General features: G+C 39.1%; 2 protein-coding genes across 4 annotated transcripts in view; both read left to right on the top strand.

Annotated features, from left to right (window-relative positions):
* LOC121941399 (myocyte-specific enhancer factor 2A-like) overlaps positions 1-5,657 on the top strand; it is a 54,902-nt gene extending 49,245 nt beyond the window's left edge. The window contains exons 8-10 of the mRNA XM_042484196.1: positions 3,333-3,459; positions 4,038-4,140; positions 4,601-5,657. Coding sequence (XP_042340130.1) covers positions 3,333-3,459; positions 4,038-4,140; positions 4,601-4,922 — 552 coding nt within the window. The 3' untranslated portion in view covers positions 4,923-5,657. The remainder of the gene's footprint in view (positions 1-3,332; positions 3,460-4,037; positions 4,141-4,600) is intronic.
* Positions 5,658-8,260: 2,603 nt separating this feature from the next.
* The window catches only part of LOC121941378 (multiple C2 and transmembrane domain-containing protein 2-like), a 51,380-nt gene continuing 42,327 nt past the window's right edge, over positions 8,261-17,313 (top strand). For all 3 annotated transcript variants that reach the window (XM_042484178.1, XM_042484169.1, XM_042484185.1), the window contains exon 1: positions 8,261-8,379. The gene's annotated coding sequence lies outside the window, so the exon portion shown is untranslated. The remainder of the gene's footprint in view (positions 8,380-17,313) is intronic.

Below are 17,313 nucleotides of genomic sequence, written 5' to 3'. Positions count from 1 at the left end.
CACAGTTTTTTGTGACTATGAGAATAAAATGTTTTACTTTTTTAGAACTTAAAGCCAAATCAGAAATGGATTACAAATTTAAGCACGTCATAAGCTCGGTAAGTACACATAAGACTCATTTAAGGATAGTCATTTGTATTAATAAAATATGATAAATGAATACATACCCCTCCATCATACGTGTGACAGTCCGCACTGCCTGCACAGTAATGAGTCAAATGTGATTATGTATTTGTTAAACATCATAATTTCTCATCATTCTCATCTTTCTGAGATGATTATTTTTAAACACAGGATGACAGATACTTAATTGTCTGCATGTTTGCAGTTAACATGTTGTTTTTCAGTGGTGTGAGAGTGTTAAATACCAGCTTTTATGGGTTGACGCTGGCGTGCAACACCATAAACAATAGCATGCTAATATTTCCACAATGTTTAAAGAAACAGAAGAGGGCGAGAGCTGCTCAGATGATGACGTGTCTTAGTTGTGGTCTGACAGCAATTCTTCTATTTAATCATTTTGAAACTGCCTTTCACTTCCTTCTCCGTGCATGTTTGTGTGTATGGTGTGTTTTGTGTGTGCTGTTTGTGATTTGCACAAATGGGCAAGCACCACTCTCTTATGTTTAATTTTTTTTTTTACTTTTATATTTTAAAGTTTCTTCAGAGCAATGTTCATAAAAAACTGAGCAGGTCTGCCTTCCCTCACAAGCTGCATGTGTTAACTGTCATTATTACCAGCGTTAGCTCACACTTGAATTCTCTACTATGCATTTGTCACTCATAGTGACAGGAATACCACAATCAACACAGGGAAAGAGGAAGGAAACACTGAGTTACTTTTTTGAGCGTGTTAGTTTTAGGTGTACATCGGTATCACTGTTTGTGCGTTCGGAATTACCTCATTCAGGGTGATGTCATTGCTGACATTATCAAGCTGGAACGGCAACAGCCCAGAGAGGAACAACACCAAACTTCTAATGACTGTTAGAAATGTGTTAAGTTAAAAAGCCACCAGTTTTGATTACAGCAGCTTCACCAGCCGGGCAGAAAGTGTGCCAAACCAACTTGGTTTCGATCGTAACTTGAAACTGTGACTGATTAAGAACAAATTGCCTGCTGGTATTTAGTGGTGTTTTGATTAATTGTTAAAACACTCAATCAAGTAGATTAGCACTGAGGTTGCAGCAGTAGGCTTGATTATATTTACTTAATGAGACTGCTACCAGTCAAAATGCAAAACACCTCATGTGGCTAAACAGATCCAAATTGAACCAAGTAATTAAGAGGATAAGATTGGTTTTATTTGAATTTAAGCATTTGATAAAAACTATTTGCATCCTCCTCTCGGATGACTGAGCTTCTCACCCTATCTCGAAGGGAAAGCCCAGCCACCCTACGGAGGAAGTTCATTTCAGCCGCTTGTACCTGCGATCTTGTTCTTTTGGTTACTACCCAAAGCTCATGACCATAGGTGAGAGTAGGAACGAAGATCGACCGGTAAATCGAGAACTTTGCCTTTCTGCTCAGCTCCCTCATCACCACGACAGATCAGTGCAGAGTCCGATCCGCCTGTCGATCTCCCGCTCCATCCTTCCCTCACTCGTGAACAAGACCCCGAGGTACTTAAACTCCTCCACTTGGGGCAGGATCTCATCCTCGATCTGGAGAGGGCACTCCACCCTTTTCCGGCTGAGAACCATGGCCTCAGGCTTGGAGGTGCTGATTCTCCAGTGTGTGAATTTATATAGCATGCCGGCATCATAGAAGCAAAAGAGGCATGACTAGTGAGGTTTACCACAACAGCTTCAGCCTTTTGTGTGACATATAACATACATGTAAGCAGTGCTTTATGAACAATAACAATGGCATAAAATGTTACTGTCCCTGTTATATAGTGACTGATTTCGTCCTCTGCTTGGAGGATAAATCTCCTGCAGTGGGTTGCACACAAAATACTACACCCGTTTTGCTACCCATGATTCCTTCCTACCAGCATTCCTGTTCATACAGACAGTTTATGCGCTGTTAGTACCTCCCATGGTGACTTAAAGGCGAGACCACTCTGTCGCCCTGTTCTGCAATCATACCTTTTACACAGAACAATAAGGCGGCATAATGGCATGATGTTCCCGCCTTGAACAGGCAGTGTAAAAGGGGCTTGTCTATCTCCCACAGTCTAAAGACAGTGGGAGGTGTCACTGCTGCAGGTGTGAATGTAAGAATGAATGGTTAGATGTGTATAGCCTCTTTTACTTTGTCTGTTCAGGTGGTGATATCGCCTTATATATCAAATATCATGTCTCTACACTAGTGTTTTCCTTTGATAGTCTGGTGGCCTGTCCTGGGTGCACGCTGCCTCTCGTCTACTGTCAGTGTCAGCAGGAATAGGTTCCAGCTCTGAGGCAATCCTGAATAGGATTAGCAGCAATGGAAAATGAATGAATGTATAAAAAGTTTACAAACTCGGGCATCTGTAATTTGAAATACTGAGTGATCTAAACTATCATGGAGGGATTTACCGGTTTATGAACTGAACTCATTATGGTGAATGTCTGACTGACTTTTAATAACACAAAACGTTCAGCATCCATCAAGAGCCTTGTGCCTTCCAGCATTTTCTTGAGCAGGATGCTGAACCAAAGTTCAGACACTTTTTCTGGAGGTTGGAGGCATTCTGGGGAATACAGTAAATTAGATAGTAAAGAATAAGTAGATATAGACGGACAGACGGACAGATAGATAGATCCTTTATTGTCATTGTGTTACTATTATTTGTATTACTACAAATTTAGTTTGGCAGCATTTGTCAAACTTAGCAGCTTTACTGTAAATTAAAACAGATAGAAAATAGACAAATAAAAGTAATGCAGGTTTACGAACAGTGGACACACCAAAAAGGCATATTTCACATCATATCTAGAATACAGTCTAAAAGTGTTTGTGGTTTAATTTTTCTTTGGGGAAATACTGTAGTTCTCACTCGCTGTGGAAGACTACAGAAAAAGTAATTAATACTGACACCATGTGGTGGAAATGGAGCATCACAAGCAGCTGCATGCCATCCACAGTACAGTAAAACTGCATGATGAGTAGTGGAAGAAGTAACTTTGATTTTGATCCTTAAAAAAAAACAAATCTTGAAGGAATGCACATGAAAGGAAATAAATAACCATAAGGCATTATTAAATTAAAGGGGAAAACAAAAGGGCTGAATGTTGAAGCTTCAACTTATTGAACCTACCCTTTTTACAAGCATATTCTCACAGGCAACCCTCTCACAACTGCTGTGAATAAGCATTGTGACCCTCTGTGTTTTTGTGTATTTTCAGAGTAATCAGAGGCTGAGCAGCAGTCAGTCCAGCCAGCCTCTGTCCACTCCGCTGGTCTCCATCACCACACCCAGTCTGCCTCACCAGAGTCTGGTTTACTCCGGCATCAGCTCTGCCTACAACAACGGTACCTGATGATTCTGAGGATTTTTCGTATATTGCTTCCATTAGTGTAGCCGGAGCGGACCTGAAGACATTAAAATGTTACTGTTTCTCTTAATGTACTTTCATTCAATTGATAGGTGACATTATTATTTATGTGTTACTCAGTTTAAAATGAAAGACAGAGGACCACAGAGGACTGTATGTTCAGATGGTGCAGACATTCTTAGCATTAAGCTATATATGGAAGGCAGCTCTTTTGAACATTTTAAGTTAGATTAACTTTGTCGGTGTTTTGAAATAACAAAAAAAAAAGAAATATATATATATATATTCCATTAGTGTAGCCGGAGCGTATATAGAGAGAGAGAGTGAGAGATATGTATAATATTCTGTATCTTTTTCATTTGACGATTTTTATTCAATATGATCACCAAAAGCCAATATTCATCATGGGACACTAAAACTAAAAAGTAATATATAGTCAAAGCAGCTCATTTTGAACAAAATTACACAATAGACTTGTAGTATGATACTGAAGTTGTATCAAGGAAGGCTTGATAATGCTCCTTGTGTGCTACATGTCATTTTTCTCTTTGCCAGATTACTCTCTGAACAGTGCCGAGCTGTCAGGCTTCAACTCCCCTGCAGGTCCCTCTATGGGCTCCATGACGGCATGGCAACAACACCAGCTGAGCTCTCTCGGGTAACTACCGGACACAGTTCACCTTTCTTTCTTTAAACAGTTTGTTAGCTGACGAAGTTAGCAATTACACTTAGTTAAAGGTAGAGAAGTAATGTATACAAGGGATGTACTGTTTAATTTTTGCTGAGCAGCAGGCCGATGTGACCACAAGTGACAAATGTATTATTCTAGGATAATTGTAAGTGATAAACTTAGTGAAACAGTAGCACAAACAGAAAAAAGTTCTAAAGTCAACATTGTCCTTTATACAGCAATACCTGTCTTAATTTGGCAAATAGAGCTAACGTTAGTATTGCAGTACTTGAATGAGTGCAGCTGTGCCACCACAGGACAAGTCTCAGTATTAGTCAGCCTTCTCTGTCTAAAGGCTTGTTAGTTTCCCCACAAGGTGGCGCCTTCACTCTACAGTCACAGCCTTAAAACATGCTCTCCCTCTCTCCGTCTCTCCCTCCATCTGTAGGTCTGGGAGCTCCAATCTCTCCATCAACACAAACCACAACATCAACATCAAAGCCGAGCCAATCTCCCCACCCCGCGACCATCTCAGCCAGTCAGGGTACATGACCCAGGCTCATGCCCCTCCTCATCCTCACTCCTCCACCAGAGCAGAGATGGGGAGGTCCCCTGCAGACAGCGTCAGCTCCTCCTGCAGCTCCCACGAGGGCGGCAGCGACCGGGAGGAGCAGCAGCGTCTGGACTTCCACGTGCTCCCTGTGAGTCGCTCAGAGGGAAGAGAGAGTCCAACGGTCAAACGAATGCGAATGGACAGCTGGGTGACATAGAGCGTACAGTCACATGAGGTCACAACACCAGGGCAAACACAGGAAGGACATTGTTATGCAAATGAAATGTGGATTTTATTGATGTGTTCTGTTATTTTTATTAAGTTATCTTTTTTTTTTTTTATTTGGCGGTCAGATTTTTTAGAAGGGTTGAGCAAAACGTGTCAGATTCATCTCATCAACTTTCAGAAAATTTTCAGTGGTACTTAAAACGAAAAACACCATCCTTTCATTCAATCATTTAAGCATCACAGACTGATAACATGGGTCCAATCGCAGTACAATCTGTCATTTTCTTCTCCAGTGGGATGCAGTACTGCACACACACAAGGATCAAAAGATGTGAAATTAGTGTCATCTGTCAGTCTCGTGGCTTCATCATTTTTGGTAGGAAAGCAGTGAAGTGCTTCTGGATGTCTCCCACTGGGTGTCACCCAATCCATTTCTGATCTACTCAGGGTTTGAAACATTGAACGAGTCCAACATGAAAGCAATACTCCCACCACATCACCCCTGTTACTCCTCTTTATACAAACACGTATTTATATCAGCCAAAGCAGTATGCTGTTTTTATGTTTGTGTGTGTTTTTATATCGTGCACAGAATAAGACAGAATATTTCATTCAGATTTAAAACTGAAAGCCATGGACACTTGTTCTCTATGTACTATGGAAATATGTCGTTATTGTTTTGTATATACTATCTTTAATATATATCACTTTTGGTGTAACTCTACATTGTTGATCTGTCTTTTATCTGCCTGGGTGACAGTGGATGCATGCTTCCTTCTGTGCAGTGATATGGTTAATAGGCCTAGTTTGGTAGAAAGAAAAAAGTTCCTATAGGAAACTGCTCTCATTAAGGTCTGTGGCTGTTATCTTAAATAACCAGGTCAGGGTTTCTGGAAACATTTCTGCTGAGTTTTTCAGCACCACAAGCCGCGTGCCATCTAGTTCTTTTATATTGGAGAGAAGGCAGACATCTCCATGGCTGATTTCTCAAACACTCTGCAACTCACACCAAAACCTTCTAGATTAATAGAATAGCTCTACAAATAAGAGAAAATGAGTCCAAATAGATTTTAGAATGAACTGTCCCTTCAATTATAGACAAACTCACAAATACAAAATGTATGTTGCCTGTTAAGTTGTGCGTTTGCACATGAGGTAACTTCCCGTGGTGTGTATTTAAACTGGCACAATGAAGGAACTAAACTTAAAGATGCAAAGAGAAGTTTGAGCAGAAGTTCAGACCCGGATGACTATCGACTGTTATAATGTATTTCTCCTTTTACGGCTTTAATGCTATTTTATATAAAAAATGATATACACACAAGTCTTAACTAACCACAGACGAACGTGTTCAACTGAAATGTATAAATGCACAGACTGATGCTTTTGTCAGACAGATTGATATTCATTAGTATGAGAGTGCGTCAGTGAATCAGTTTATCTTCACAAGAGTGCTGAGAGATAAGTCAGAGAAACTAAACTTTTTGGGGTACTTGGAGTTGGGAATTTACTTAACAGTTGTGCGACTTCATAGTTAATGCTGACAAAATGGGACGTCTGGGAAAGTACAAGGCAGCTACTGTGGTGAGGGGTGCAAAAGCTGCAAGCAACCACAGTGGTGATAGCATGAATGGAAGAATATATCAGTCATGAACAGAAAGACAGAGAAAGAGCTCAGGGTAGGTTATGTGCCACATCCCTGATACACTTTTCTGTAAGAGGAAAGAAAATAAATCTTGGCTTTTTGCCCAATTACATTTTGTAAAAGGAATGTCATTAAAATACTTAGAAAAGCAAGGAGTATTTCAACAATACCAGCTTTTTTTATCTGCATATTCCGATGCACAAGTGACCATATATGGACAATGCGGCAAAATACAGTTGTGCAAAATACAAGTGTAGAGGAAGTCATATTACTGGTTAATGGAAATGCAAAAATGAGAGGAGAAAGAAAACAAATACGGCTGAGAGTCAATTTGGCTGTTTAGAACACAGGAAGGGTGGACACTGATAGCATCAGTATGTGCTGGATTGGATTGTTATGATTGCTAGACTACAATGGGCTGCTGCAGACATACAGGAACAAAGTAGTTCACTGAGGATGTGCTGGGTACAGTAAATCTGTAATATAGAGCAGACCTGGCTTTCACTGTGTTGTTTAGAAGAGAACTGAAACAAGAATTAAGTTACAACCATTCAGGAGGTAAGTTCTGAATGAAGCGAAGGAAGTTGACTCAGAGCAGACGGCTGTTTGATGTGAGAGGTGACATGAGGAGCACCTGTCTGGCTGCTGATGTTATCTGCCATGTTAAAGTTGACCGATTGTGTGAAAAGATGATAGTGCTAAGCAGTTATTTGTCAATCTCGAAGAAAAGGGGATTATCTTCAGGCAGCATCACTGATGAAAGAAATTGCATTTAAGAATACAGTGTGATACTTTCAGTTAACTTTGGTCAGTGATTAAAGCATAGATTACAGCAACAGGATTATACGTATAGACAACTAGAAAACTGCTGGCCAAGGCCTCACTCTCTCATTACACTGAGGTGGGGAATTGGGGGGATTAAATGTACCAAGGTTAAAGGGTATGATAAGGCAAAACAGCTGTGTGAGATAAGGATAAGGTTTATGGAAGCCACAAAAAACTCTTGAGGTAAGTCCAGGAAATAAAAATTTACACTAAACAAAAAAATTTATGCAACACTTTTGTTATGTTTTTTTTTTCTTTTCACTTTTTTGTTTCTGATGAGGTGAGGTATGCTGACTGCAGGAATGTCCACCAGAGCTGAGCTGAATGTAAATGAAGGGTTAAATAACGCAAAACATAACACAGGAGTCTGATTTGCTGTGAGATTTTGGCAACATGCTTCCTGTTGACATACCAACGATGTGAATGCCCCCATAACACTCAAGTTCACTGGAGTGATAGCATACCGGAAAACATGTACATGTTACTTTCAAAATAAACTACATATTGTTGCGTAAAATAAATTCGTATTCAAAAATATAGTGCGTTAGCATAATATTATGATAAAATCAAATTTATAATAAGTCTATTTATGAAAGATTTTGGGTGTTCGGGCATCTTGACCACTAAAACAATATCTTCCAAAAAAAGAAAATCTAGCCTACATACTGCACGCAAATATACTTTGCAAAACTGTGTCAAAGTGCTTTAAAATTACCTTTTTATTATGACCTCTATCTTGTTTACGCGTCTCCTTGATCTTTAGTGCACGCGCTCACAGGAAGCGTGTCAGTGTCACAGTGGTTGCGTGCAGCTTTATATTTGATGCTCACACAGACCGAGAGGAGGAAGTCCGAGAGCGCCACACAGCACGGTCGATGTCCTGAGCGGTTTGCGTCGATTTTCTAACCTCAGAGTTAAGCAGCCATGAGGTGAACGCTCAGTGGACACTCGGCGGAGGTTCATAACAGCGGAAAAGGTAAAGCTCCACTCTTTATTGTCTTTTTCCAGAGAAAAGCAGAAAGTTTAGTTACCTGTGGGGGTCGGTGAGGTGGGGCTGTTCAGGTAAGCCCCCCCTCCTCCCTGCCCGGAAAACATGTCCTCTGGCGGGCAGTTGAGGAGTCCCCCCGGCCTCCGTTTGCATTTTTGGAATATTTCGTTTACTGTTCACATGAGGTCAAACGCCGTCCAGGCAATAGATTTGCACATATATTGTGCAACAGGATTTAAAAAGTTTACGTGCCGACAGAAGTCGAGGTTGCGTCGATATTAAACAAACCAAATGTAGTCAGCCAGTCCAAGACACCACAGGATGCAGCGAGGGGTTGCAAATGTGAAATTGGGTGTCATTTCTAAAAACGTGTTGGTCAGGGTGCTAGTCAGCTGCCGAATGAAAGAGCAAACTCCGTCGACTAAGTTATGATTTTGAGATACAATATTATCATATATCTTTTTCTAGCTATAGGCGGGATAAAGTTATTTTCAGTATTGTTTGAATGGAGATTGGTGTGCTCTTTTCTCAGGGAGCAGTGGCCACCTGTAGGCAACGCTTTTGCAGGTGGCTTTTTCAGGTGCCCCTTTTACAGGACTCATTTTTGGAAAGATACCAGCCTAAAACTTAAACTAAATCTGGATGCAAATTGAAACCTCTTTGGGGGTTATAGATATTTAAAGGGTATTTTCCCACAGAAATTCCAGCATCTTCTAGACCAAGAGGTCTTGGTTTTGTTGTTACATTGTGCAAAAGCTTTCCTACTAAACTGACAGCCATAAAGTTTGCAATCTTCTTGAACTGCAGATTTCTCATTAATGCATGTGTTATTTAAAGTTTTGTGGTGTGTGTTGTGCAGTAGTCTTTAGTGTGCTCCATATCAAAGTGTAGAAACCGCAAACTGTGAAATAGTTTCAGGAAATGGCTTCTTGTCTAGCTCTGACAAGACAGGGCTGGGATGCTGTTGCTTAATTTTGCACACTGACTAAGTAAAAAAAACATTAAAGGCATGCAAAGTCTTTTAATATCGGTATCTGCTATTAGAATTAGAATTCATACAGAGGTAATATCACATTGTACAGGTGCGTTTGTTATCTACCCATTTGGCCAGACAAGATCATTGCTCGTTATCTCTAGATCTCTAAAATAAGAGGATCCAGTCAAGAGTGCTTATGTGTAACATGGATTAACCCAGTATCATGTTTAAAACGCTACCATCTGTTAGTTGCATTTTATCAGGTGCTTTGTAAAATCAGTGTCTTTTCTTATTCAGATGGTGTTGACCTTACACTTGGGAAAGTAGAAATCATCCGTAGAGGTGCAAAGTTTTTGTACAGTCCAGTGCATGTGTCAACCTGCCCAAGCACCTTTAATAACAGCGGCTGAGGCTCACTGCATACAGAATCTCTTTGCTGTCCTAGTTGGCTTAATTTTGGCAATACAATCCCAAATGTATAGCTGCAACAATTTATTGCTTATCGCTGACTGTTAAATTAATCGCCAACTAATTTTGTAATCAATTTATCGGTTAAAGGAATTTTTAAAGAAAAAGAGATCGAATTTCTCTGATTCCAGCTTCTTACTTGTTATCATTTTCTGGTTTATTTACTCCCTTTATGCAAGTAAACTGAATATTTTTGAACTGTGGACGAAACAGGATATTTTACGACCAAACAACTAGTTGATTAATTGAGAAAATAATCAACAGATTAACCAATAATGAAGAATAATCGTCAGATGCAGCCTCATAGATGTATGTTTTTCCAGTTTTTGTTTCCGCTACAGCACTTCATCAATTTATATCTCTGTTATAGTGTTCTCTCAACTTTGCAGTGGCCACTCTCTATTCTCATATAGCAACAATAGAAGTCATCTTTATTAGCATTTTTCTTTTTATCCACTTGTATTACATAATTCCAAAGAGATTTGTTATCAGTAGAATCAACAGCTTTTTAAGGGTAATGTGTATTACAGTAAAATTCATGAGATAATATATCTGAATTTCAGAATTGCTGACTTTTAAGTGATAGAATTTGTACACAGGTACTCAAGGTTAACTGGTGTGTTTGTTCTCTTCTGTCCAACATGTTTCCATAAAATATACTGCAACTTTCTTACTTATTGCCTTTCTTTTTTTAACTTACTTCAGAACACTCGTCTTGGTCATTTTGTGTTTCCTTTATGAATTTTTTCACCCATCATCATGTTGGGTTCACTATCTTGTTTGTTCAATGCTGAAATAATTGATAATTGACTGAAATGTGATGCAGATGAGGTTAGTGAGTTGAGTTTCTGGACAAGGTTTTCTGCAGAAGGGATGGATTTATCATCACTGCCACCTTGAACCCAGCGAGCACTGCGTTACAGCCTTCACATGTCCACAGATAGCGCTGGCATTGGACATGTACTGTACACGGGATGTCATTTGCCATCTAAACTGGAAAAGGACTGTATTTTTAAATCTAGATTTGAAGAAAATTTTATTTATCCCCATTGAGAAACTGGAACGCGGGTTTGGTTTGACCCATATCTGTCCAGCTGTGGAGTCTGTGTATTCAAACTGTATCTGTTTAGTCCAGCTTAAGTCTGGCTGACCCCTCTGGCTTCACTGCAGTTCTCAGATCAACGTCATGGCCCTCTCAGCTGTGTGGCCACCTGGTTGTATTATTCAGTTACATGATATCATCAGGGTTTTGTTTATCAGCAATGGACCGTTTTTTTGGGACCATACCTACAGTAAACATTAGGTTTAAGCTCAACTCATTTGATAGCCAAATCATGTAGCTATGGTCAAGGACACTTCAGTAGTGGTCACATGGTTATTGTAGACGTTTGTTTCCCACCATGCTCTCTGTAAATCCTGTTTGCTGGTGTAATAGTTCAGAGCTGGTTATTCAGAGTGTTTATTGACAGGGAGGGTCTCTGTATAAAGACTGTAGAGTGATGTGTACGGAGCACAGCTAAGATCTATGTCAGCACAACAGTTTTGATTTTCTAAATGCCTTCAATACATCAAAACTTTTAACAATAAACACAAGAAACAATAGGAGTGGTGGAAAAGTTACAGCCTTGTATTGCAGTATTTTGCATGGCAATATTGTAATCAGTACACAGACGCCAAATGTAATTTTTAAAAAATAATTATTCTATATAAATTATTAATATTAAAAAAATAATAATAACTTGCAGCCTTCTAGGAAAATAAAATCAATGAATTTTTTTTGTTTTTTTTTCTGCAATGGGGAATTACATTGATTACCTGCAAACTTTCATTATTACAGATATTTGTTTTTTAGCCAAGAAGCAAGAACCAACTATAAATGAGACAAGTGACCCGTATTTTTTTGTCTGACACTTTCTCACTTGACTTCTTCATTGTTGTCCTCTCCGTCCTCTTTTTCCAGTCTGGAGAATATGACACGTCCACTGATGTTGTCATGGTTTGCACTTCAGGTCAAGGAAAACCTGCTGGTTTTTGGTTCCAGCTGAGAACCAGTTTTTTGGGGATCTGAACCTCTTTTTTTTGTTTGGTTTAGAATTAGCTGCGGGACCTGGAATGGAACCAGTTCCGTGTTGGTGGAAAAGGGTTATGTCTGAGTGGCCACACAAAAAAGCTGGAGCACTGTAAAAACAGATGCCTTCGTATAAAGTTGTTGATTCTAGAATGTAAGCCTAAATGGATTGTAAGATGCTCTGACACGAGTGGAAGTACAGTAGTAATAAAGAAGTAAAACACCCAACCAATAAAATGTGATGGTGAGAAAGAAATGCAAGCTTTAATCCCTGTAGGCAGGGATGCTGGTTAACTGGTTTGTCCTCTGCTGAGTAACAATGATTATAGTAGGTAAAAGATATTTCCTGTTTTCAAACTGGTGCTCCCTGCAAGGCTCCTTTTCTGGATCACCACAGCATTGGGTTGAACTAGCCAGTCAAGATTTCAGTTTCAGCTAAAAATAGGAATATAAGCCTGGTTATATTTAAAGGATCTGGAATAATGAAGTGGGGAATTTTAAAATGGAAAAGCACAAGACGTCACTACTTTAGATCGTGTCTCAATTATCTGCTATTTAACGTAATAGCGGGTGGCCGTGGTGTAGGAGGTAGAGCTAATCTGAAGAATGGCGGTTCAATACTGAACACAGAATTGTTGCCATTATGGCCATGCCATGAGTGTGTGAGTGCGTGATGATGTTTAACTCAGCACAGCACTGACGCATTAAAACCTCATAAAGTCGACACACAAACCTATTTACAGCTTGTGGTTTGTCACTATGAGCAAACATTTTCACTTAAAGGGGAACTTCTGTATTTTTTTTTTTTAACATGGATCCTATTTTCAGATGTTTTTGTGTCAAAGTGACTAACGGAGCCAACAAATTTTGATATTGGTTCGGTATTTAGAGAAAGCACTGTGACCACTTAAATGGCTGTAATGCATGCATTTTATGCATAGTCATGCATGCTTAGTGTTCTCTAAAAGAAGAAATCTAAAAGATTTTCAATGTCATGGCTGAATATCTAGCTGATTTTGGCTGTGTGAAAAAAGTCTGCAAGATTTCAGACCAGACTTGGTTACACATAATAACAAAACAGACTCGGACAAGTAAGGGGTAAAGAAAAATGATTCATTTCTCTGCAGGGATCCCTTATGTATGAGACACACTTACACTGACAGTATGAGCCTGTCAGAGGCAAAAACAAGCAATAAATTGTCAATTGATGGTGCAAACATGCCCCAAGTGGTTACATTGCAGTCTGTTCTGTGGCTGCTGACTGCAACAGGCTTGCTCAATACTGGACCAATTTAAAAAAATGCTTTTCTTTTTTAGTCTCTAAGACACCAAAACATGGGGACGTAGAGTTCAATGTTGAAAAACACTGGTTTCCCTTTAAGATGTTGTTATTTGATCCATTATTATTGTAAAAATATTGATAAGCGTGGCTTATCGGATCACAGCAGTAGCTGCGCGGTATATAGAGCTATAGAGAGATGCAGAGATGCAGAGCTCTGAAGCTGCAGAGGATTGTTGGAAGGATGTTAATACCAGTAAATTAGACCTCAACCATCATTTTTGGAAAGGTAAACAAAGTTTTTTGCCAGCTGGAATCCAAACACACACCTCCTGCTAATGCCTTGCTCTACTAACTGAACTCCAATAAATCTTTATATGATGAATGGGGTTAACCCCCCCCCCCATCATATTTCATTGGATACATTTATTTACCCACCCCCATGTTTGAGAGTAGTCATCAAAAATAATATAATGTTTTGCAGCAAAAGAAAATATATTGACATAAAATTCTCAAAATGGATGTTTTGAGCCATGAACATTGGAAAAATGTATTTTTCATGTCACTGTGACTTTAAAGACATAAAAATTTTGGTTAAATAAAGCCTCAGTCTTTTGTCATTTCAACACAATGTATCTGTTGAAACACTAATGGACAGGATCATGACAAATTTGTATACTTAAGATTAAACTGTTCCTCTCGGTCAGTCGTCTCTTGAATAAATAGACAGATTTGCAGTCAGGCCGCTGTCAGGCCATCATCCTTTTCCTCTGCCTGCTGTCTCTCTCAGCCTTTCAGTCATCAACCATCTAATCCCTGTATTTGGGTCAGGATAGAGAATTCTGAATCTAGGATATCTGAGTCATTAGTTCACTCATTCTCTGCAAACTGGATCTAGAGATAAGTGGGTGTAGACTAATTCCTGGGAAAACGGTTTGTCCGTACTAAAATCCCCTTGCGACAAAAAATGTCAGTGAAAACTTTGATTAATTATTGTTGATGTTGTAATTTATTATTAGTGTCTGAGATTAGATGTCACATTTTAAAATACTTGGACTCTTTACCTCTGTATTTATTTATTTCACTTTAGGGCTGCACAATTAACCCGTTAACCTGGAGTAACATCACTTTCCTTGTGCTGCTTTTACACACCTTTTATAAGTAATTTAACCTTTGAATCCTGAGCAAATTGATGTGATTTTCTCAAAAACAAGGAAAAAAGGCACTTCGCAACTTGGTAATAAATGTTTCATTAATTGCAAGAAACTTGTAAATGTAGAAAATTATTTTTAAAAAGCTAGGGAAATATATAGGGGAAACAAAGAAAAATGCAAGGGGAAAATTATATTTCTGATAATCATAATTACTTATTTAAAATTATGTCACTAAATTGTTATATTTTTAAGCCCTTCAGTTTTGTGCCATTTCTTGTTTTGGTGCTCGCTGCCTTCTTCCCGTGTTTTTGCTCAGGTATGAAAGGGTTAATTGAAATATTATCGAAATGCAATATGGCCAAGTAATGGAGGAGCATCACTTTTTTGATCAAGGAAAACCATGCAACCAATGCTATGGCCTAAAAATGATTTTTCAGATGGGTTGTAACATGCTTGTGTGCTACAGACCCCATCCAGAATCACATCATCATATTTTTTATATTTTGTCAGTGAAAATGAAATGCAAAAATGACCAATGCTGCAAAATTCTGTCATCATGAATCATATTATGATCCCATTTATGTCAATAACTGAATATATATATGTATATATATATTTCACATATCGTGCAGTCCTATGTTTCTTAACATCTGTCATCATCTCTGTGGGTTGTGTAAACACTGATTCTTGTCTTACTCTTTCATCTGTCCCCTCCCCCTTTCTTCCTCCACTTCCTCTGCCCAGCTGATAACATGGCAGGTCGCTGGTCGCAGTTAATGACCGTACAAAGTATGGGGCTCAGTAAGAGGCTTATGAGGCTGCTGCTTTACAAAATCAGGTTTTGTTAGAAGCTGCGGCGGGGCAGGTACTGCTGCCGTTTGTACTGCAGAGATCATTTAGAGAGATGACAGCTTAAAGCATTAGTGACGCATCACAATATGCACTGACTGCTTTGTCTTCCTTCCTCCTGTTCATTTCAGTCTAAATGGAGATGTTTTACATAATGAGGGAGACTTTGCACTAAACTGAATGAATGATGGGTGACTCAGCTTGATACACACACAGTTTCAGGAACAAGCCTTGATGACATAGTAGTGGCTGTATTCCAAAAATGACATACCTCTGTCACACCATGTTTGTACTGATAATCCCATTAGACACACCTCCAAAAGGTTCGACAGTATGATGATGATGCAAAGCAGGTCAGCAGCATTTTATGAAATACTTCCTCCATCGCCCTGAGTAAGAGAAGGTGTTGTGAAGAATATTGATTTACAGTATCAATACAGATTCTTAATATCTGACACAGTTCCATATCAATATCACTTTCTCTCTCTCTCCTCTCCGACAGTGAGTTTCCAAACACGCCGCTCCATTTACTTTCACTCACAGTGCAATTTTCTCGTCACTCGTCACACTTACTCCAGTTGCATATAGACTTTTGCAGCAAAGTTTTATTTATTTATTTGTTGTGCAGTTTATGGTTGTTTTAGAAAATTAATTTCAGTAATACAAAAATATGTAATTATTAATGTTCATAGACATCAAGAAAAGAGAAGTGGTTGTTGTCATGTTATAGCCTTGCTATAATTGCAATGAAAATGGTTACATATATTAATATATTTAGTTAGAAGTTAGAAATTCCAGTATTGTGTCAACGCCAGTCAGAAGTGTCGCTTCAAATGTACGTTTGCATTGTTTTTTACTATAGCATCATACCATTTCATTCATGTTCACCTTGCAGTTTCTGCATAATTGCAGGGCATGAACTGCACCTACAATGCAGCACATGCCAGAGTTGTGGTTTAGGGCGTTTTGGCTTTGTTGGTTGAAGTGTCAGTGAAGTGTTGATTTACTGTAGCTAGCAAGGCCATGGCTATGTAGTGTTTGTATTTTGTTCCTGCTCTCATGTTTGTAGAATAATCCTTGATAAGGTTACAAACAACTGGAAAAAAAAGGTTTAGAGTCCCATGTCCTTAGGCGATGTGAGGGTCTAAGGGCAGAGGGATGTCGTACGCTATAAAGCCCTCTGAGGCAAACTGTGTTTTGTGATAATGGGCTTTATAAATAAAATTGACTTGACTTGACGTGAAAGATTCAACTGATCTTGTGGGGTCTGCTGTCGAGATGTTGTGCAGTCTTTCAAAAAGATTGTGTTTTTTGTTACAGATTCAGCATCAGGTCAGGAGAGTAAAACATTGCATCGGCTTAACAGTGATAAAACAGCTACGTCCAAAGGAGAGATCTGATGATGTCACACATAGATGTGCATACATATAGCTCACTATAAGACAATACGCAGGGATCTTTGCCCCTTTACCCAAGAAATATTTTCATGTGACCACTTGGTTCTGGATGAAGGACTTCCTGCCTTCTTCCTGAACTGTATGTTCCCCCCCTACTTATTTGCTAGGGAGCTTTGAGAGTCATGTTCAAACAGACAGCATTTTTCAGTCATGTGCTCTGTAAGGCATTTTGACATGTCACAGGAGGAAAAGCACATGTGTAAATAATTAAATCGATGAGTGATGTCAATTTAGCTGCTTACTTGTGTTGTGCACACTGGCCCACTAGTTGGGTTTACATTAACCCTCAAACTGCAGAAATTGAAATTGTGAATGAAAAATATGCGTAATGGAAACACCTCAGTGTAGAAAAAACATGCATTGCAAAAAACTTTTTTCGTTTTTCTAAGTCACATGATGCTATGTCTATGTGCTTGTTGGTAGGAACTGGCTCCCTCCAGCATGATGCAGCAGGCGCTACAAGAGCTGTTATTGCATCACATTACCCTTCAAAAGTTCAGCGGATCATCCAGAGATTTGAATCCACAATTCCTCTATGAAACTGTGGACTTATCACTCAGAAATTCCTCATACATGGCTGCCTAATATTGATTAATGTTCTCGCGAGAGAAGAAGTTACATAACATCATGACAGAAGTCGCACACATCACTCAGTGGAAACGCAGTCATTT

Source organism: Plectropomus leopardus, chromosome 1 (assembly GCF_008729295.1).
Source record: "Plectropomus leopardus isolate mb chromosome 1, YSFRI_Pleo_2.0, whole genome shotgun sequence".
Classification (NCBI taxonomy): domain Eukaryota; kingdom Metazoa; phylum Chordata; class Actinopteri; order Perciformes; family Serranidae; genus Plectropomus; species Plectropomus leopardus.
The sequence above is the reverse complement of the archived record's forward strand: the minus strand, read 5'-3'. Positions and strand labels throughout refer to the sequence as shown.